The 21256-nt window shown below is 40.1% G+C and overlaps 2 protein-coding genes across 6 annotated transcripts in view; both read left to right on the forward strand.

Moving 5' to 3' along the window:
- Positions 1–6433, forward strand: part of PRR11 (proline rich 11) — a 30785-nt gene extending 24352 nt beyond the window's left edge. For 2 of the 4 annotated variants that reach the window (XM_010815720.4, XM_010815719.3), the window contains exons 8-11: positions 1182–1241; positions 1331–1427; positions 3383–3455; positions 3665–6433. In XM_010815720.4, coding sequence (XP_010814022.1) covers positions 1182–1241; positions 1331–1427; positions 3383–3455; positions 3665–3678 — 244 coding nt within the window. In that variant the 3' untranslated portion in view covers positions 3679–6433. 4 annotated transcript variants of the gene reach the window in all.
- Positions 6434–12172: 5739 nt separating this feature from the next.
- On the forward strand, positions 12173–17295 carry SMG8 (SMG8 nonsense mediated mRNA decay factor). Of its 2 annotated transcripts, XM_005219895.5 has the most exons (4): positions 12173–13992; positions 14579–14724; positions 15326–16198; positions 16796–17295. In XM_005219895.5, exons 1-4 carry the CDS (start codon positions 12210–12212, stop codon positions 16991–16993), a joined length of 3000 nt encoding a protein of 999 aa, XP_005219952.1. In that variant the 5' UTR covers positions 12173–12209; the 3' UTR covers positions 16994–17295. The 2 variants fall into 2 exon arrangements, with proteins under 2 accessions (XP_005219952.1, NP_001073755.1); NM_001080286.1 differs by having other exon boundaries at positions 12185–13992; positions 15326–17221.
- The last annotated feature ends 3961 nt before the right edge of the window (positions 17296–21256 follow it).

The raw sequence follows: 21256 nt of genomic DNA on the forward strand, positions 1-21256 counted from the left end.
CTCTACTGCTACTTTAAAATAGTCATATTTTGCTTATTTCTAACTCTAAAAATTATATATGATCATATAGGAAAATGGAAATATACAGTGATGTTTAAAGAAAACAAAAATCATCAAATAATCATATCATTGGAGATAGCCACTCTTAACATACTGTTGTTTATCACTCTAGTCTTTTTTTAGGCGTGTACACTATTATTTCTGGTTCATGGTGCTGTTTATTGCAAAATATAAAATATCATCAAGAATTTTCAAATCAGCACAGCTTCAGAAATAATATGAAAACTAGAATGTCTTGGAATCAATGAAATATGTGTATGTAATATACATATTACAGGTATATGTATATGAAATATATATATGTAATATACATATTACAGGTATATGTGTATGAAATATGTATATGTAATATACATATTACAGGTATGTGTGTATGAAATATGTATATGTAATATACATATTACAGGTATATGTGTATGAAATATGTATATGTAATATACATATTACAGGTATATGTGTATGAAATATGTATATTAAATACATATTGCATGAAATATGTATATACATACATACACATGTCTGTACCCATGTGTAATTTATATTGAGTTGGCCAAAAAATTTGTTTGGTTTTTCTGTGCATTGTTACAGAAAAATGTGGATGAATTCTTTGGCCAGCCCAATATATACAAATACAGCTTTTCTCATTACTGTGTCATAAACTTTCCCCTGTCTCATTAAAAATTAGCTTAAAGAATCATGTTGACTTCTTCAATAGATGCAGTTTTTTAATATGTGAACTTCATAGATAAAATCCTTTTTTGAGACGTTTAGGTTGTTTGTGATTTTTTTATTTCTGGAACTCTTCAGTAATCATCCTTGTCCATCATCTGTGTGCATAACTGAGTTTTGCCCTAAGATGGATTCGTACAAGTGTAATTACAACGTCAAAAAAAGTAACTTATTTTTAAAAAATAATAAAATGAAAGCATTAGTTATTCAAGTATTAGATTCTTCTTATTATTAGAATCATTATATCACTTTATGCTCCTATCAGCATCTACAGCTATTTTTTAATGTAACAAACTACTTTCTAAGATGTTGCCACTTTGAAATGATTGCTTTACTTTGAGAAAAATTATACAATCTGGTGAGCTCTAACTTTTGTATTTTTATTTTATCAGTACTCCTGGTAAAAGTCAGTTAGATCTACGGAAACTACTTAGAAAAGTCGATGTGGAGAGGTAATCCATTCTCCTATCTTTATGCTCTCTACATTCATTTGAGAAGTTGGCATAAAACACAGCTCCCCATCTTTTTATTACCTTTGCAGGAGCCCAGGTGGAACCCCACTTACTAATAAAGAAAATGTGGAAACAGGAACTGGGCTGACCCCGGTGATGACCCAGGCCTTGAAGAGAAAATTTCAGGTAAGCCTTTATGAAAAGCATTTGGTTCCTTTTCTTCAAACTCTTTAATTTAGATTCATAATCTAAAGCATCTTTATTAATAATAGTAGTAATTTTAAAACAGTTCCTTATACCAGTCCATCCTAAAGGAAATCAGTGCTGAATATTCATTGGAAGGACTGATGTTGAAGCTGAAACTCCAATACTTTGGCCACCTGATGCAAAGAACTGACTGTTTGGAAAAGACCCTGATGCTGGGAAAGATTGAAGGCGGGAGACGGGGACGACAGGATGAGATAGTTGTATGGCATCACTGACTCAATGGACATGAGTTTGAGGAAACTCCAGGAGTTGGTGATGGACAGGGAGGCCTGGCGTTGCTGTAGTCCATGGGGTTGCAAAGAGTCAGACACGACTGAGGGACAAAACTGAACTGAACTGATGCTTTATAAAGAACTTCATGTTTGCGGTTCATGGAATGCTATGAAATAGCTAAGATTATCATCTCTACTTTAGCAATGAATGTCTGGTTTTATTAATTTCATTCATAACTATTTATTAAGCAGTCCCTATATGCCAGACACTGTGCTGGAATACCAGGGAGATAGTGATAAGCAAAAACAGGCACAGATCTACTGTCTTGGAGCTTTCAGTCTAGTGGGGAAGGTAGACAGTAATCAACAATCACAATTTGTGTAATTTTGCACTGAAGTAAATTCTGTGAAGGAAAGTAACAAGGTTCAGTGAGAATCCTTGGAGCTTGCCAATCAACTTGTCCTGTTGGGCACTGTGTGGCCTTCTTTGCAGGTGAGGCCTGATGCCCCTTTCCTTCAGTAGGAGTCCACTCCCAGATCACATTATGGTGATACCATAAATTGTGAAGGGCAGAGGCCTTATTTAACAACTAAGCCCTTTCCTTCTTTCTCTTATTTTGGCTGTGCCGCTTGTGGGACAGTTCCGCGACCAGGGACTGAACTCAGGCCATGGAAGTGGAAGCACCAAATCCTAACCATGAGGAACTCCGCCCTTCCCTTCTTTGTTCAGCTCTAGGTCTTTTTTGTCCCTGCCCCACCCTATAACTACTCTAGTGGATTGGTTAATGTGGAAGCTTGTAAAAATGTAATGAGCCACAAACCCATGTACTGAGCAACAGCATCAAAAATCACAGATGAGGCTCTTTCCTGGTGGTGCAGTGGATAGGAATCCGCCTGCCAACGCAGGGAACAACTCGGGTTCAATCCCCGGTCCGGGAAGATTCCGCATGCGGAGGAATCACTGAAGGGTGCGCCACAACTACTGAGCCCAAGGTCTAGAGCTAGTGCTCCACAAGAAGAGAAGCCACCACAGTGAGAAGCCCGCACACCCAGTGAAGAGTAGCCCCTGCTGGCCACACCTCGAGAAAACCTGCGCAAAGCAACGAAGACTCAGCTCAGCCAAAAATAAATAGTTTAAAAATATCACAGATGAGACCTTTGCCATATGTTATGCTCTCCAAAATCCACTTAGTAGAGGATGGTGGTGGTTGTTCAGTTGCTAAGCTGTCTCCGACTCGTTGCAACCCCTTGAACTGCAGCACACCAGTCTTCTCTGCCCTTCACTGTCTCCCAGAGTTTGCTCAAACTCAGGTCCATTGAGTCAGTGATGCCATCCTCTGTTGCCCCCTTCTCCTGCCCTCAGTCTTTCCTAGGATCAGGGTCTTTTTCAGTGAGTTGGCTCTTTGCATCAGGTGGCCAAAGATACAGGGTATTTAGTAAAAACTTGTTTTAGACATGGAATAACTTTCCCCACTCCTATTAGTTAGGTTTTGCATTTGACTGTGGGTAAGAGAAGTCTGACTATAGTGGCTTAAGCAAATGGAGGCTTATTTTTCTTTTCTGCATATTGCCTTGGGAAATAGGGAGTGGATACAGGGTATAGCAGCTTCCCCATGTCGTCACCTCTCTTCCAACCTTAATACATGGCTTTTATCCCTACAGTGCAGAACATCTACACTGCCTAAAGCCTCTTGTCTACATTGTAAGCAAGATAAGAAGGGCAAAGATCAAAAAGGTATCCTAGCTAAACTGCCCTTCATCTCTTTAAACAGGTGATATGCAGGAACTTTGATTATATCAGGGAACTTGGAAAAAGTGATTTTTAGAATCTGGCCACATTGCTGCCTTGCATAAAATCTGGGTTCTGATAGCGAGGAAGGAGAGCTATGCTGGCCACAAGAACATAATTCATATTATAATTGGGACTTCTTGTTTTTTTCTTAGCTGGCTCACCCTAGAAGCCCACCTCAAACTCTGCCAGTTTCTACAAGCAGCTTTGATGAACAAAACTGATGCCACCTCTGCCTAACTCCCAGCAATGATCCATAAAATGTACAGATAAAATGACCCCAATCCTTTTGAAGTATAATATGTGTAAATAATTATATTAATATATAATTCATTTGAAGAATTAAAATATGTATGGAGCCCATGCATACTGTAATGAAAAGTGGGAAATAGAATACTTTCTAGTTTACACGATTACTCACAGGACAGATGGGAAAATGCAATCCCCAAAGTGATGTTTATACTGGAATTACTCAATTTAAGTTAGGAAGGTTATTCCAATTTAACTAGATAACTCTGATTTGTGCTCTATAGGTATAGTTATGAGATTAAAATAACCTGGTACCCATTCATCTTGGGTATTCTCAGGAAATTAAAAAGCAAAATATTTCATCCTATAAAGCTCATCCATTCATTAAGTGCTACTTAATCCAGAAAGACCCTCTAGATTTTATTTCTGTTCCCTATAAGCAATTAAGTAAGATCATCTCCCATCCAAACCTAACTATTCCAAAAGGATTTGAAGTGAAAGGTCCAATGTGACCTTAAAAATTAGAATTTCATTTCTAGTATCATAGGTAGGTAACAGTATCAGGCTTACTGAAGTCTGGGATATTCTTTAATTTGATATCTGCTATCCACATTTGTACAGCTAAATATAGACTTCATGAAGACCTCTACATGAATCTTGGGTTTTCTACAGTGCCCCACTAGGGACTCTCTGAGGTCCATAGCAGATTCACCGTGAGACCTGATTCTTTGTCCTCAAGCACCTGTCAATTCAATAACAGTAATTCTGCACAATCACGGGATTTTACTTTTTCCTGCCAATTCAGGGTTGCCAGACTTAGCAAATATGAATACATGCCTGCTAAGTCACTTCAGTCGTGTCCAACTTTTTGCGAACCAATGGACATAGCCCACCAGACTCCTATGTCCATAGGATGCTCCAGGCAAAAATACTAGAGTAAGTTGCCATGCCCTCCTCCAGGGGATCTTCCCAACCCAGGGATCCAACCTGCATCTCCTGTCTTCTGCATTGGCAGGCTGTTCTTTACTGCTCAAGCCACCTTGGAAGCCCATAAATACATGACACCCCCATCAAATTTGAATTTCAGATAAACAACAAATAACTGGAGTGGTTGCCATTTCCTTCTCCAGGGGATCTTCCTTTTTTTTTGTTTGTTTTGTTTTGTTTTGTTTTTTCAGGGGATCTTCCTGACCCAGGGATTGAACCCAGGTCTTCCGCCTTCCAGGCAGACGCTTTAACCTCTGAGCCACCAGGGAAGACTTAAATATATATAGGGCCCATTAAACAATGAGTAATTTTTTAAGTATAACTATGTCCTAAATATTGCCATGGGCTTCCCTTGTAGCTCAGTCAGTAAAGAATCTGTCTGTAATGCAGGAGACCCAGGTTCGATCCCTGGGTCAGGAAGATCCCCTGGAGAAGAAAATGGCAACCCACTCCAGTATTCTTGCCTGGAGAATCCCATGGACAGAGGAGGCTGGCAGGCTACAGTCCATGGTGTTGCAAGAGTCAAACACGACTTAGCGACTAAACCACCACCACCAAATATTGCCTAGGAAATATATTTATACTTAAAAAAATACGTCATTGTTTTTCTGAATTTCAAATTTACCTGAACATCTTATGTTTTCTTTGGCAACCCTACCAGTCAGTCTCCTACAAGGTTGCCAATATCTGGGAGCCCCCAGTTTTGTCAGACATGTCTGCTTAGCAGTAGGTACTACTGTAGCTTCAGCCAGGATCCCTATCACTAATGTGATATCACTATCGCTAAATATCACGAAAGAAGAGGAACTCTCATTAGGGTGGGCGAGACTCTGAAGGCACAGCATTAGCTCTGATGCTCATAACTTCCAATGCAGTTCCAAAATAAGGATAGTGGCTCCTCACAGAGGAGAATCAAGGAGTGTCAGTTTTACACTGAACTTTCCAACCTGGCAGGAAGCAGTTACATAGATGATGTCCCTGAAATATTCCCTGATTAGGCTAAAAAGATATTTTAGTAATTTCCCCAAAATGCCTATATTCCCCCAGATAAATGTAACTTTGAGATGCCAAATAGAGGGTTGTAAAAAGTCACCAGGCTGGAAAGCAGATATGGAAACAGTATTTTGTTTTGATGAGACCCACATTTATACATTTATACCTACATTTACATTTACGGATAAAAATTAAGCAGATACTGAAGTTAAGAAATACATCTGTTTCTAATAAAAACTTTTTAAACCTGTTACTACATTTATATTAAGTCAAATAAAGGGAGTGATCACTGAGAAGAAAGCAGGTGAGTATTTATAACAATATTTTATGGGACATCTAATAATGTTTATAATATTAATAAACCAATGTGTACTGTATCAATTTAAATGATTTTATCATTCTTGTGAGATAAAGGTTCATTTTTTTGAAAAGCTATAGAAATCCTATGGTTAAATATTTGTAAAGCTGCTATTACTATCGTATCAGTATTAAAATGTGTTCTATATGTATATTTTACTAATTTTTATGACAGGTTTCATATTGTACCCATTTGAGAATCCAATAACTGCTATGGCTTCATTAAATTGTTGCTGATCATGTGTTTCCACTGTTTATTTTGAGACTGAATGTCAACCAGAGAATATAAACAATCACGGTGCATCCAGTTATGTTTTTGAATAAAGAACAAAACAAAACTTTGGTCTTTCTCTTTAACATTTTTTACTAGAAATATAACATATACAGGAAAGTACATAAAACATAAACAGACACAATATCAAACACTCATGTGACCACCAAGAAAGGGACATTTAAGTGTCTAGAAGTTCTGCCTGTTTCCATCCCTAATGTGAATACCTTTCCTCAGGAAGTTACTACCAGAATTCCCTGGTGGTACAGTGGATGAGAATCCTCTTCCCAATACAAGCACACAGATTCCATCCCTAGTCTGGGCAGATCCCACGTGCTGCAGAGCAACTTAGGCTGGGTGCCACAGCTACTCAACCCATTCACTGCAACTACGGAAGCCCGCACGTCTAGAGCGTGTGCTGCACAGTGAGAGAAGCCTGTGCACAGCAGTGAAGACCTAGTGCAGCCAAAATTTGTTTTTTAATTAAAACAAACAAAAAGAACCCAAAGGCTTAAGCCAAAAATGGGTTCTCTTAAAAAAAAAAAAGTAACTACTCATCTGTTTGTTTTCCTTTGTTTTTACCCTCTGAATATGCTGGGCCTAAATATGCAGCCCTAAATGCTATGATTTTTTTTTTTTTCTTTAAATTTGGCTACACCACAAGGCAAGTGGGATCTTACTTCCTTGACCAGGGCTGGAACCTGTGCCCTCTGCAGTGGAAATGCAGAGTTTTAAACCACTGGACCACCAGGGAAGTCCCCATGCATGTCATGTTGAACATTCTTGAACATGTACATTTGTGCAAGAGTTACTTTAATGTGTATGTCTAGGACTGGAACTGTTAGGTGGTAAAGCCTGCCTGTTTTCTAGATAACTGTCAAACTAGTATTCCAAGTGGTTGTACAAATCAATGGTCCCTTCAGCAAAGTATGAGAGTTGTAACTCTTCTTCTAGGGAGTCTTTTCAACTTAGTTTTTTAACATTTTGTTTACTTAGGAAATTACACAAATGATGTGGTTAATATATACTATTGTTTTCTGGATTTGTAAGTCAAAGAATTGTTAATATTATAGCAGGAAAGTCACATACTAAACATAGGAAATAATGTACATGATGAGGATCACAACAGAATTTATGTGGATCAGTCAGTTCAGTCGCTCAGTCGTGTCTGACTCTTTGCGACCCCATGAATCGCAGCACGCCAGGCCTCCCTGTCCATCACCAACTCCTGGAGTTCACCCAGACTCACGTCTATCGAGTCAGTGATGCCATCCAGCCATCTCATCCTCTGTCGTCCCCTTCTCCTCCTGCCCCCAACCCCTCCCAGCACCAGAGTCTTTTCCAATGAGTCAACTCTTCGCATGAGGTAGCCAAAGTACTGGAGTTTCAGCTTTAGCATCATTCCTTCCAAAGAACACCCAGGGCTGATCTTCTTTAGAACGTGGATAAATATGTACAATTTCTTATTTTAGTTTCTAAAGAAGAGGAAGAGAATCTGGACATACAGAAGTAGAGAAGGAAACAAGTAAAAACCAAATAGACAAAATTTGAAAGCCCACTTCCAGTCCTTTCTAAATTCTTGTTAGCAAATAAGTATTGCCTGAGAAGAATTTCCCAAAGCCTAATATAGCTTAATATATCAAAAATAGCAGCACCAGGACCTAGGGCTTTGAGAATTCTTTCCCCCCAGTTTTCTTGAGATATAATTGACATATGACCTTATATTAGTTTAAGGTATACAACATAATGGTTTGATATATGTATCTATTGCAAACTGATTTCTACAATAAATTTAGTTAACATCAGTCACCTCATATAGTTACAGGCTTTTTTCTTTCAAGAGAACTTTTAAGATTAGAAAGAAAAATTAGAAAATAGAGATGTAAAAATAAGAATATAAAAAAACAATAAAATAACATATTCACCCAAAAACCTGCATACAGATGTTTATAGGAGCTCAATTCATAATTCCAACACTTGCAAGCAATTAAGATGTCTTTCAGTAGGTGAATGGATAAACTGTGGTACATCCAGATAATGAAATATTATTCAGCACTAAAAAGAAATGAGCTAGCAAATCATGAAAGACATAGAATAAACTTAAGATGCATATTACTAAGTGGAGGAAGCCAATCTGAAAGGCTACACACTATATGTATGATTCCAGCTGTATGACATTCTGGGAAAGACAAAACTATGGAGGCAGTAAAGATCAGGGGTTTGGGGGAAGGGGGGAATGAATAGGTAGAGCACATAGGATTTTTAGGGCACTGAAGCTATTCTACAAGACACGTACATGGCAGATACAAGGCCTACATTTGTCTACACCCAGAATATGCAACACCAAGAATAGACCCTAATGTATGGATTTGGGGGTGATAATGATCTGTCAAAGTAGGTTCAGATATTGTAATAAAGGTATCACTCTGGAGCCTGGTGTTGATAGTAAAAAAAGATATGCCTGTGTAAAGGGTATATGGGAGCTCTCTATGCTCAATTTTGTTATAACCCTAAAACTGCTTTAAAATTTTTTGCTATAACCCTCAGTTCAGTTCAGTTCAGTCACTCAGTCGTGTCCGACTCTTTGCGACCCCATGAATTGCAGCATGCCAGGCCTCCCTGTCCATCACCAACTCCCAGAGTTCACTCAGACTCACGTCCATCGAGTCAGTGATGCCATCCAGCCATCTCATCCTCTGTCATCCCCTTCTCCTCCTGCCCCCAATCCCTCCCAGCACCAGAGTCTTTTCTAATGAGTCAACTCTTCGCATGAGGTGGCCAAAGTACTGGAGTTTCAGCTTTAGCATCATTCCTTCCAAAGAACACCCAGGGCTGATCTCCTTTAGAATGGACTGGTTGGATCTCCTTGCAGTCCAAGGGACTCTCAAGAGTCTTCAACACCACAGTTCAAAACCATCAATTCTTCGGCACTCAGCTTTCTTCATAGTCCAACCCTCACATCCATACATGACTACTGGAAAAACCATAGCCTTGACTAGACAGACGTTTGTTGGCAAAATAATGTCTCTGCTTTAACCCTAAACTGCTTTAAAATTTAAAAAATTTTTTAATTCTTTTTTTTTTCAAAAATAGGGGAAAAGAGTAAAGAAAAAAAAGTCAATAAATCCCAACAAGTTTTAAACATTTTGGTGTATAATCCTCTGAGCCTAAGATTTTTTTGTTGATGTACCTCACAAATCTTTCAAAATCACTGGCTTTCTTTTTTTTTTTTTTTTTTACTGGCTTTCTTTTCCACTGATATGAGTCAAAAAAGAAATCTGTTCACCTTGCTTTGAAAGATGTTTTTAAGGTGGTGCTTCTCAAACTATACTGTGTACAAATTATTAGATTTAGTTGTAATGCATGTTCTGATTAGTAGGTCTCGGTGGGACCTAAGAGTCTGTATTTCTAACAAGTTCTTTCTTTAGTCTACACTTTGCTGGGCTTCCCAGGTGGAGCGGTGGTTCGATCCTGGGTCAGGAAGATCTCCTAGAGTGGGAAATGGCAACTCACTCCAGTATTCTTGCCTGGAAAATTCCATGGACAGAAGAGCCTGGTGGGCTATAATCCATGGATTGCAGAGTCAGACCCAGTTGAGCATGGATGCACTCTCTCTACTGGCACTACATCTTGCACAACAAGGTTCTAGAGCTTAAAGAAAAATATTTTTATTTGTGTACTTTTGATTAAAGTCATTTGACACTGTGGAATTTTTGTATTCTGTGAACTACACATTTAACTGCTTTCAAAATGCTCAACACTGCTAATTATTAAAGAAATGCAAATCAAAACTACAGTGAGGTATCACCTCACACTAGTCAGAATGGCCATCATCAAAAAGTGTACAAATAATAGAGACTTCCCTAGCAGTCAAGTGTTTAAAACTCTGAGCTTCCACTGCAGGGGATGCAGGTTTGATCCCTGGTCAAAAAAATAAAAATAAAAAATTAAAGCTACAGAGTGTGTAGGGAATACTCCTACACTATTGGTGGACATGTAAATTGGTGCAGCTACTATAGAAAATCAGTATGGAGGTTTCTTCAAAAACAAAATATTTCCAACGGGGAAGAAGGAAGGGTGGGTGGGGATTAAAAAAACTCCCAGCAATCCCAATTCTAGGCATATATCCAGAAAAGATGGAAACTCTAATTCAAAACTAATTTAAAAAGATACATGCACCCCCAATTGTACTATTTGCAATTATCAAGACATGCAAGCAACCTGAGTCCATCAACAGAGAAATGGATAAAAAAGATCAGATGTGTGTATATATATACACATGCATAAAATGGACTATTACTTGGCTATAAAAAAGAATGGAATATTGCCATTTGCAGTAACATGGATAGACCTAGAAATTATCATACTGAGTGAAGTAAGCCAGACAGAAAAAGACAAACATTAACACTCATATGTTGAATCTAAAAAAGAATACAAATGATCTTATTTACAAAACAGAAACAGACTCCTCACAGACAGAGAGAACAAACTATGGTTACCAAAGGGGAAGTGGGGGGCGGGAGGGAATAAATTAGGAATATGGGATTAACAGATACACACTACTGTATGTAAAGTAGATAAGCAAGGATTTACTGTATAGCACAGAGAACTATATTCAATATCTTATAACAATCTATAATGGAAAAGAATCAGAAAAAATATGTGAAAGTGAAGTCGCTCAGTCCTTTCCGACTCTTTGCGACCCCATGGACTGTAGCTCACCAGGCTCCTCGGTCCATGGGATTTTCCAGGCAAGAGTACTGGAGTGGGTTGCCATTTCCTTCTCCAGAGGATCTTCGACGGATCAAACTCGGGTCTCCAGCATTATAGGCAGACGCTTTACCATCTGAGCCACCAGGGAAGCTATAATGAAAAAGAATCAGAAAAAATATGTAAACAATCATTTTGCTGTAAACCTGTAACTAATGCAACATTGGAAATCAACTATACTTCAATAAAAATAAAATAAAACCACTACTGGTAGTGAAAAAAAAAAGTTGGAGGTGAGTAGTGGTATGTCAGAAAGAAAATATGATGTAGAAAATGATTAAGAGATTAAATATGGTAAGAACAATTAAACTGTTGTAGATGCTCTATCGGAGAAGGCAATGGCACCTCACTCCAGTACTCCTGCCTCCGGTACTCCTGCCTGGAAAATCCCATGGACGGAGGAGCCTGGCGGGCTGCAGTCCATTGGGTCGAGAAGAGTCAGACACGACTGAGCGACTTCCCTTTCACTTTTCACTTTCATGCATTGGAGAAGGAAATGGCAACCCACTCCAGTATTCTTGCCTGGAGAATCCCAGGGATGGGGGAGCCTGGTGGGCTGCCGTCTATGGGGTCGCACAGAGTCGGACACGACGAAGCGACTTCGCAGCAGCAGCAGATGCTCTATAAATATTTGACATGAATTAAATCTAGCATAGTATGAATATAATTCCCTTTCAAAACCACTGCTTCTGCCTTTACCTTGCATGTAATTATTGTCATTTTGGAATTGTCACAATCACAACTCTCCTCTTCACTAAGGTGTTTTACAACTTCTAACATTTAACTCATTAAACATTTTGTCTATCAAGCAGAACAAAAACCCTAATTGCTTCCAAGTGTTTTTCTGATATTTCAATTCCTAGGGTCTCCTCCGACTAAGGAAAATCTTAAATCAGCAGTGATGTAAGACTGATAAAACCTTGGTGAAAAACTAGGACAGGAGAAGCAAGAGGCGGAACCTAAAGTGAGAGGAAAGCAGGGACTGGCGACGCGGAGGAGCGATTTCGACATTGGACGAGAGCCGGTTGCGTTTACTGGACGGACCGGAAGAACTCGCGAGTTGTCTCAGCACCATGGCGGGTCCCGTCAGCTTAAGAGAGCTTCTAATGGGCGCTTCAGCCTGGACAAGCTCTGAGAGTCCCGAGGGATCCCCTACAGAGGGTGGTGGGAGCGCGGCTGGCGGACCGGAGCCTCCTTGGCGGGAGGATGAGATCTGCGTGGTGGGAATCTTCGGCAAAACGGCTCTGCGCCTGAATTCCGAGAAGTTTTCACTTGTGAACACGGTGTGCGACCGACAGGTCTTTCCCCTCTTTCGCCACCAAGATCCTGGAGATTCGGGGGCTGGAATCAGGACCGAGGCTGGGGCCGTCGGGGAGGCTGGCGGAGCCGGGGACCCTGGGGCTGGGGCCGGGGCCGGGGCCGGGGCCGGGGCCGGGGATCCAGTTCGGGGAGGTGTAACTGCCGCGGAAGGCAACCGAACTGAGCCAGGTTCCCAGGATTACAGCCTTCTGCAAGCCTATTACAACCAGGAAAGCAAAGTTCTATACCTTCTTCTTACTTCCATCTGTGACAATTCCCAGCTTCTGCGGGCTTGTCGGGCCCTTCAGAGCGGGGAAGCTGGAGGTGGCCTCTCTTTACCTCATGCAGAAGCGCACGAGTTCTGGAAGCATCAAGAGAAGGTGCAGTGCCTCAGTCTCCTTTACCTTTTCTCCGTCTGTCACATCCTGCTTCTGGTCCATCCCACTTGTTCCTTTGACATCACTTATGATCGAGTATTCAGAGCCCTGGATGGACTGAGACAGAAAGTACTGCCCCTTCTCAAAACAGCTATTAAGGATTGTCCAGTTGGTAAAGACTGGAAACTAAACTGCCGACCTTGCCCACCTAGACTCCTTTTCCTTTTTCAACTCAATGGAGCACTCAAGGTAGAACCCCCTCGGAACCAAGACCCAGCTCATCCAGATAAGCCCAAGAAGCATTCTCCCAAAAGGAGACTGCAGCATGCCCTGGAGGACCAGATCTATAGAATCTTCCGGAAGAGTCGTGTCTTGACTAATCAGAGTATCAACTGCCTCTTTACTGTACCTGCCAATCAAGCTTTTGTGTACATAGTTCCCGGAAGCCAGGAGGAGGATCCAGTAGGCATGTTGCTGGACCAACTTAAGAGTCACTGTACTGTGAAAGACCCTGAATCTTTGTTGGTCCCTGCACCACTTTCTGGGTCCAGGCGATACCAGGTGATGAGGCAGCACAGCAGACAACAGCTTTCTTTCCACACTGACACCAGCAGTTCCAGTTCTTCGGGGCAGCTAGTGGATTTCACGCTGCGAGAGTTCCTATGGCAGCATGTAGAGCTAGTACTAAGCAAGAAAGGTTTTGATGACAGTGTGGGCAGGAACCCACAGCCTTCCCATTTTGAACTTCCTACTTATCAGAAGTGGATCTCAGCAGCTTCAAAACTGTATGAAGTAGCTATTGATGGGAAAGAGGAGGACCCAGCATCTCCCACTGGGGAGTTAACATCTAAGATTTTAAGCAGTATTAAAGTCTTGGAAGGATTTTTGGATATTGACACAAAATTCTCAGAGAACCGTTGCCAAAAAGCTTTACCGATGGCCCATAGTGCCTACCAGTCAAATTTGCCTCATAATTACACAATGACTGTCCACAAGAATCAGCTTGCCCAGGCTCTTCGAGTGTACAGCCAACATGCTAGGGGTCCAGCCTTTCACAAGTATGCCATGCAGTTACACGAAGACTGCTACAAGTTTTGGAGCAACGGCCATCAACTCTGTGAGGAGAGGAGTTTAACTGATCAACACTGTGTACACAAATTTCACTCCTTACCTAAATCAGGTAGCTAAAGTTTTCTTAGCATTTCACAATCAAAATTTGGGGCTGTGTTTGTATTCTTGTTTTCAGACAGTTTGTTCCCTGTGTATTGACATTTTAAAAAGAGAGCCCTACAGAAATTTAGGTACATCAGATTTAAGTTTCCTCACCTGCTGGAAAAAGAAAAATCAGCTATGACTACTAATTACATTCTTGGATTTAAAGAACAAACCCTAGGGTATTAGTAAATGAGAACTGTTAAATAATACAGAGTTTCAGGCATTTCATATTAATGTTTTTACCTTGGAACTTTGTGTAAAATGAACAGAATGAGATGTATGGTCACTATGTTGATGATAAACTTTACTTAGAAATTCTAGAAGTTTATATTTAAAGTAGGTTTTATTTCTATGTATTTCCACTTGCTGCTTCTGTTCGGTGTGTTTAATCAAGTGTTTGTGGGTTTGTGTTTGTGTGTTGAGGGTTTTCTTTTTCCCCTCCTCATTTCCCAAGAACTCTTTGGAGAAATTTGAGGCTTAGGTACAATTGAATGCAGAATAAATGTGGGTCTGCATTGTATGTAAAATGAATAATGACTTATATTTTGCAGGAGAAAAACCAGAGGCTGATAGAAATCCTCCTGTGCTGTATCACAATAGCCGAGCTCGATCCACTGGCGCCTGTAACTGTGGAAGGAAACAGGCACCCCGAGACGATCCCTTTGATATCAAGGCAGCTAACTATGACTTTTATCAGGTAGATTCTGCATTTTTTTTCTTCCTCTTCTCTCTGTCTCTTTAGCTAACTACCATCTGAGTAAAAATGTATCTTTTCAGAAGCAAAATGTCTATTAATAGATAAGTCAATGTCACTTGCAGTGTGATATGTGATGAGAAAATTCTTTATATATGTACTTATTTGCTTACCCGTTAACTGTCGATTCTTGCTTTTTAGTGTGAAGAACGTGTTGTTTTCTTTTATTTATTTTTGGCTGCCCTGGGTCTTCGTTGCTTTGCGCTGCTTTCTCTAGTTGCAGGGAGTGGCTGCTATGCTTCATTGTGGTGCTCGGGCTTCTCACTGTGCTGGCTTCTCTTGCTGCGGTGCACAGGCTGTAGGCACACAGGCTTCAGTAACTGCAGCACACGGACTCAGTAGTTGTGGCACACGGACTCAGTAGTTGTGGCACACGGGCTTAGATGCTCCACGGCATGTGGAATCTTCCCAAACCAGGGATTGAACTCATATCCCCTGCATTGGCAGGCAGATTCTTATCCACTGTGCCACCAGGGAAGTCCAAGAATGTTTGCTTTCCATGAAAGGTTCACAGGATTTGTTTGTTTGTTTCCTTCCTCCATAGCTTCTGGAAGAAAAATGTTGTGGAAAATTGGATCACATCAATTTCCCAGTATTTGAACCAAGTACTCCAGATCCTGCTCCTGCCAAAAATGAATCATCTCCTGCTCCCCCAGATGCAGATGCTGATAAACTTAAAGAGAAAGAACCTCAAACCCAAGGAGAGAGCACAAGCCTGAGTTTAGCTTTGAGTTTAGGCCAGTCTACTGATAGTTTAGGTACCTATCCAGCCGATCCACAAGCAGGAGGAGATAATCCAGAAGTTCATGGCCAAGGTGAAGTAAAAACTGAGAAGAGACCAAACTTGGTTGATCGGCAGGCATCCACAGTTGAATATCTCCCAGGCATGCTTCATTCAAATTGCCCCAAAGGTCTCCTACCCAAATTCTCCAGCTGGTCTTTGGTTAAACTAGGCCCTGCTAAGTCTTACAACTTTCATACTGGTTTGGACCAACAGGGCTTCATTCCAGGAACAAACTATCTTATGCCCTGGGACATTGTCATCAGGACTAGAGCTGAAGATGAAGGAGACTTAGACACGAATTCTTGGCCTGCTCCAAATAAGGCTGTTCCTGGTAAGAGAAGTGCAGTTGTCATGGGCAGAGGAAGACGGCGAGATGACATAGCGCGAGCATTTGTGGGCTTTGAATACGAAGACTCTCGAGGTCGAAGATTTATGTGCTCAGGACCTGACAAAGTAATGAAAGTAATGGGAAGTGGCCCCAAGGAATCAGCTTTAAAAGCCCTGAATAGTGACATGCCCTTGTATATTCTGTCATCCTCTCAGGGTAGAGGGCTGAAACCACATTATGCTCAACTTATGAGGCTTTTTGTTGTGGTTCCTGATGCTCCTTTGCAGATAATCTTAACGCCTCAGGTAAGAAATATAACTTTTTGTGTTGTTAGACAATCATGTTTGTTGTTTGTTTCGATTGTTTGAAAAAAAGGACAGGGTATCAAACTAATTAAACAGGTCTTAATTTTAAATACCTCTTACATTAATAACTAATTTCTGTTTCTTAAAAAATAAATTGTAGGTGTGTTAATCAGTTCACACCATCAATTCACATCATTTAGTTAGAGGCAGAACTTGAAATTAAAAATCTGTAGAAAAGCAGGATAATATTTGAGATTATTTAATATCAGATATGATTGAAATCAGGAGTGTACCTGCTTATGTGCTCTTTGAATCTGTCCTTGGTTTAGGCACTTAACCTTTCTTTTTCTTTTTTCTTTTTTTAATTTGTTTATTTAGCTGCATGGGGTCTTGGTTGCAACTCACAGTCTCTCTAGTTGCAGTGCAAGGGTTTAATTGCCCCATTGCATGTGAGATCTTAGTTCCCCAATGAGGAGTACAACCCTCATCCCCTGCTTTGCAAGGCAGACTCTTAACCACTGGGCCACCAGAGAAGTCCCTTTCAGATGTTTCTTATTGAAAAAATGTTAAAATAATCATATAACCTGTGTTTTTCAGGTTCAGCCAGGCCCACCACCATGTCCAGTATTCTACCCAGAAAAGCAAGAAATCACTCTCCCACCTGATGGCCTCTGGGTTTTGAGGTTTCCTTACGCCTACGTGACTGAGCGAGGACCTTGTTTCCCTCCGAAGGAAAACGTGCAATTGATGAGTTACAAGGTGCTCCGTGGGGTTCTTAAAGCGGTAACACAATAAGTGTTTTCCAGCCAGCACAGTCCTGAACTTGAGCTGGGTTTTGCTTTTGGTGTGTACTGCAGGATCTTTTTTGGTGTGTAATACTGTGTTTTCTTGAGCCCAAAATATGTTTTGGTTACAGAAGTTCAGTATTTGGACAGTAATTGTTCCACTGTTTCTTGATATTGTTGGTATTTATTGTAAATGGGGTATAACTTAATAAATGTTTATTCTAGAAAAGGACGTAAATACATGGTTGATACCTCTATTATCTCATTTCTGTTTTACTGTCCATAATAAAAAATATTTCTGTTATAACTGAATATCCCATTATCATGTTGAGCCAGAGGTTTGTTTTGTTCTGTTTTGTTTTTTACTGAAATAATGTTTTAGCTGGAATTTTCCTTAAAACACTGCTCCTGAAATTATATTCAGAACAAGATGATCCAGTAGGTTATCTGGTAATTGTATGAGTACTTAATTGCAAAAAGTGTTCTATATTGTTTGGCTCATAGTTTTGGTACCTGAGTTACATTGCTTTGTTCTCACCGTTTCATTCTTGGACTGATGAGATACCATATTTTTTAAAAACTTTATTTATTGTTTTATTTATTTATTTTTGGCTGTGCTGGGCTGTTTTTTAGTGCTTTTGCGAGAGCTTTCTCTCGTGTGGCGAGGTGGGGCAACTCTTCCTCGCAGTGGCCTCTCTTGTTGTGGAGCACAGGCTCTAGGCCTGTGGGCTTTCGTAGCTGTGGCTTGTGGGCTCAGTGTTTGCAGCTCTTGGGCTCCAGAACACAGGCTTAGTGGTTGTGGCACACGGCCTTAGTTGCTCAGTGACTTGGGATTTTCCCCGACCAGGGATCAAATTAGTGTCCCCTACGCTGGCAGATGAATTCTTATCCACTGCGCCACCAGGGAAGTCTGAGATACCATTTTTTAAATGAAGTTTTAAATAACTAAAACCTATTTGTCCAAAATATTAGTACACATTTTATTCATTGAAAATTGCTGTACTGTGAAACAGTTTGCTAAGTGATACAAATTCTATCAGTTCATATCAGTATTAACTTTCACCATCAAAATAGTGACACTGACTTATCACTAGCTAAGTTGTGCAAAATAAGTTAGTATACCAAAATTCTAGTGTAATTGATTATATTTTCCTAGACATGTTGGTTTTGAAATGCAGAGCAAATAGAATTGGCGATTTTAATACTGTATATGAAATGTAGTATTTGATTAACACATCTTGCTACCAGACCAGCATAAAACAGTTACTTAGGTTTTGATTAGATCTTAAATTTTCAAACCTATAGAGAAAAACATATAACTAGCAGCCAATTTAAACCTGTAATTAATTAGGTGTCTTTTTATACCTATTTTGGACTTCCCTGGTGGCTCAGACAGTAAATACCTATTTTACTGTAGTTTTGTTGGGAGAATCTGAGCCAATATGAAAGTTAGTCTACATTTTTTCATCCTGTCCTTATTTTTCATCCTTTTCCCTTATATCATTCATTCTTTTTATATCAGTTTTAAAAATCCCAACTACTGTTGTATTAATTGTAGTTCTTGGTTGTTGCATTTGAGAAATATGGCTAGATTTTTCTGTAAGTAAGTGTTAGTCGCTCTGTTGTGTCTGACTCTTTGCAACCCCATGGATTGTAGCCTGCCAGGCTCCTCTGTCCATGGAATTTTTCACACAAGAATACTGGAGTGGGTAGCCATTCCCTTCCCTCGGGGATCTTCCGAACCCAGGGATCGAACCCGGATCTCCTCATTGCAGGCAGATTCTTTGTCATCTGAACCACTAGGGAAGCCCATTGTTCTAAGACTTGACTTAGAGGCTATTAAAAAAAGACTTTTACTTAGGTTGTGTAAACTTGTAGGTCAAAGGAACTTAAAAAAGTAGTTTATGAGAACAAATAGGTTTCAGAAGAGCAAACCTGTGACTTTTTTGCTTTCTTTCCTTGCTGATGTCATTCTTCACTGAACGACTTCACTGCTTAAATTAGAAAGTGATTTTCCCTGATTACATTTGGTTACAGAGGCAACCCTAATTTAAATTTCTGTAGCATTTTTAAATACAAATCTTTAAAATATTTACAATGTGTTAGATTCTGGTGTACAGCAAAGTGATTGAGTTATGTGTGTGTATATATATCAATGTATATATATATCTTTTTTTGCATTCTTTTCCATTATGGTTTATTATAGGATATTGAATATAGTCCTTGGTGCTATGCCTTGTTGTTTATCTGTTGTTCCTTTTTTATTTTTGGGCTACACCACAAGGCTTGTGGGATTTTGCTTAGTTCCCTGACCAGAGAGTGAACCCCGGCAACAGGTGCAGAATCCTAACCATTGCACCTCCAGGGAAATCTCTATTTTATATATAGCAGCTTGTATCTGCTAATTCCAAATTCCTAGATTATTCCTCTTGTGCACCCTTACCTCTTTGGTAACCATAAATTTGTTTTCTATATCTGTGAGTCTATTTCTGTTTTGTAAATGAGTTCATTGTATCATGTTTTAGATTCCATTTCTTCATTTCAGTTCAGGTGCTTAGTGGTGTCCCACTCTTTGTGACCCCACGGACTCTTTGCAACCTCATGCAGCACATCAGGCCTCCCTGTCCATCACCAGTTCGCGGAGCTTGCTCAAACTCATGTCCATTGAATCAGTGATGCCATCCAACCATCTCATCCTCCGTCATCCCTTTTCCTCCTGGCCTCAGTCTATCCCAGCATCAGGATCTTTTCAAATGAGTCAGCTCTCCGAATCAGGTGGCCAAAGTATTGGAGTTTCAACTGCAACATCAGTCCCTCCAATAAATACCCAGAACTAATCTCCTTTAGGATGGACTTGTTGGATCTCCTTGCAGTCCAAGGGACTCTCAAGAGTCTTCTCCAACACCACAGTTCAAAAGCATCAATTCTTCGGTGCTCAGCTTTCTTCACAGTCCAACTCTCACATACATACATGACTACTTGAAAAACCATACACTTCACTACATGAACCTTTGTTGCCAAAGTAATGTCTCTGCTTTATAATATGCTGTCTAGATTGGTCATGACTTTCCTTCCAAGGAGGAAGCGTCTTTTAATTTCATGGCTGCAATCACCATCTGCAGTGATTTTGGAGCCTAGAAAAATGAAGTCAGCCACTGTTTCCACTTTTTCCCCATCTATCTGCCATGAAGTGATGGGACCAGAGGCCATGATCTTAGTTTTCTGAATGTTGAGCTTTAAGGCAACTTTTTCAGTCCTCTTTCACTTTCATCAAAAGGCTCTTTAGTTCTTCACTTTCTGCCATAAGGGTGGTGTCATCTGCATATCTAAGTTTCTTGATATTTCTCCCGGCAATCTTGATTCCAGCTTGTGCTTCCTCCAGCCCAGCGTTTCTCATGATGTACTCTGCATAGAAGTTAAATAAACAGGGTGACAATATACAGCCTTGACGTACTTCTTTTCCTATTTGGAACCAGTCTGTTTTTCCATGTACAATTCTAACTGTTGCTTCCTGACTTGCATACAGGTTTCTCAAGAGGCAGGTCAGGTGGTCTGGTATTCCCATCTCTTGAAGAATGTTCCACATTTTATTTTATTTTATTTTATTTTATTTTGAATGTTCCACATTTTATTGTGATCCACACAGTCAAAGGCTTTGGCATAGTCAATAAACCAGAAATAGATGTTTCTCTGGAACTCTCTTGCTTTTTCTATGATCCAATGGATGTTGGCAATTTGATCTCTGGTTCCTCTGCCTTTTCTAAAACCAGCTTGAACATCTGGAAGTTCATGGTTCACATATTCCTGAAGACTGGCTTGGAGAATTTTGAGCATTACTTTACTATCGTGTGCGATGAGTGCAATTGTGCAGTAGTTTGAGCATTCTTTGGCATTACCTTTCTTTGGGATTGAAATGAAAATGGACCTTTTCCAGTCCTGTGGCCACTGCTGAGTTTTCCAAATTTGCTGGCCTATTGAATGCAGCACTTTCACAGCATTGTCTTTTAGGATTTGAAATAGCTCAACTGGAATTCCATCACCTCCACTAGCTTTGTTTGTAGTGATGCTTCCTAAGGCCCACCTGACTTCACATTCCAGGATGTCCAGCTCTAGGTGAATGATCACACCATCGTGATTATCTGGGTCGTGAAGATCTTTGGCATAATCAATAAAGCAGTAATAGATGTTTTTCTGAAACTTTTGCTTTTTCTATGATCCAATGGATGTTGGCAATTTGGTCTCTGGTTCCTCTGCCTTTTCTAAATCCAACTTG

The sequence above is a fragment of the Bos taurus genome, chromosome 19 (genome assembly GCF_002263795.3).
Source record: "Bos taurus isolate L1 Dominette 01449 registration number 42190680 breed Hereford chromosome 19, ARS-UCD2.0, whole genome shotgun sequence".
NCBI classification, from domain to species: Eukaryota; Metazoa; Chordata; class Mammalia; order Artiodactyla; family Bovidae; genus Bos; species Bos taurus.

Bases quoted from the DNA above. Each gene is read 5' to 3' on its own strand.
- SMG8 (XM_005219895.5), top strand. From the start codon at position 12,210: ATGGCGGGTCCCGTCAGCTTAAGAGAGCTTCTAATGGGCGCTTCAGCC. The intron at 13,993-14,578 runs GTAGCTAAAGTT...TATATTTTGCAG, and splicing joins TCACTCCTTACCTAAATCAG to GAGAAAAACCAGAGGCTGAT. The intron at 16,199-16,795 runs GTAAGAAATATA...TGTGTTTTTCAG, and splicing joins AGATAATCTTAACGCCTCAG to GTTCAGCCAGGCCCACCACC.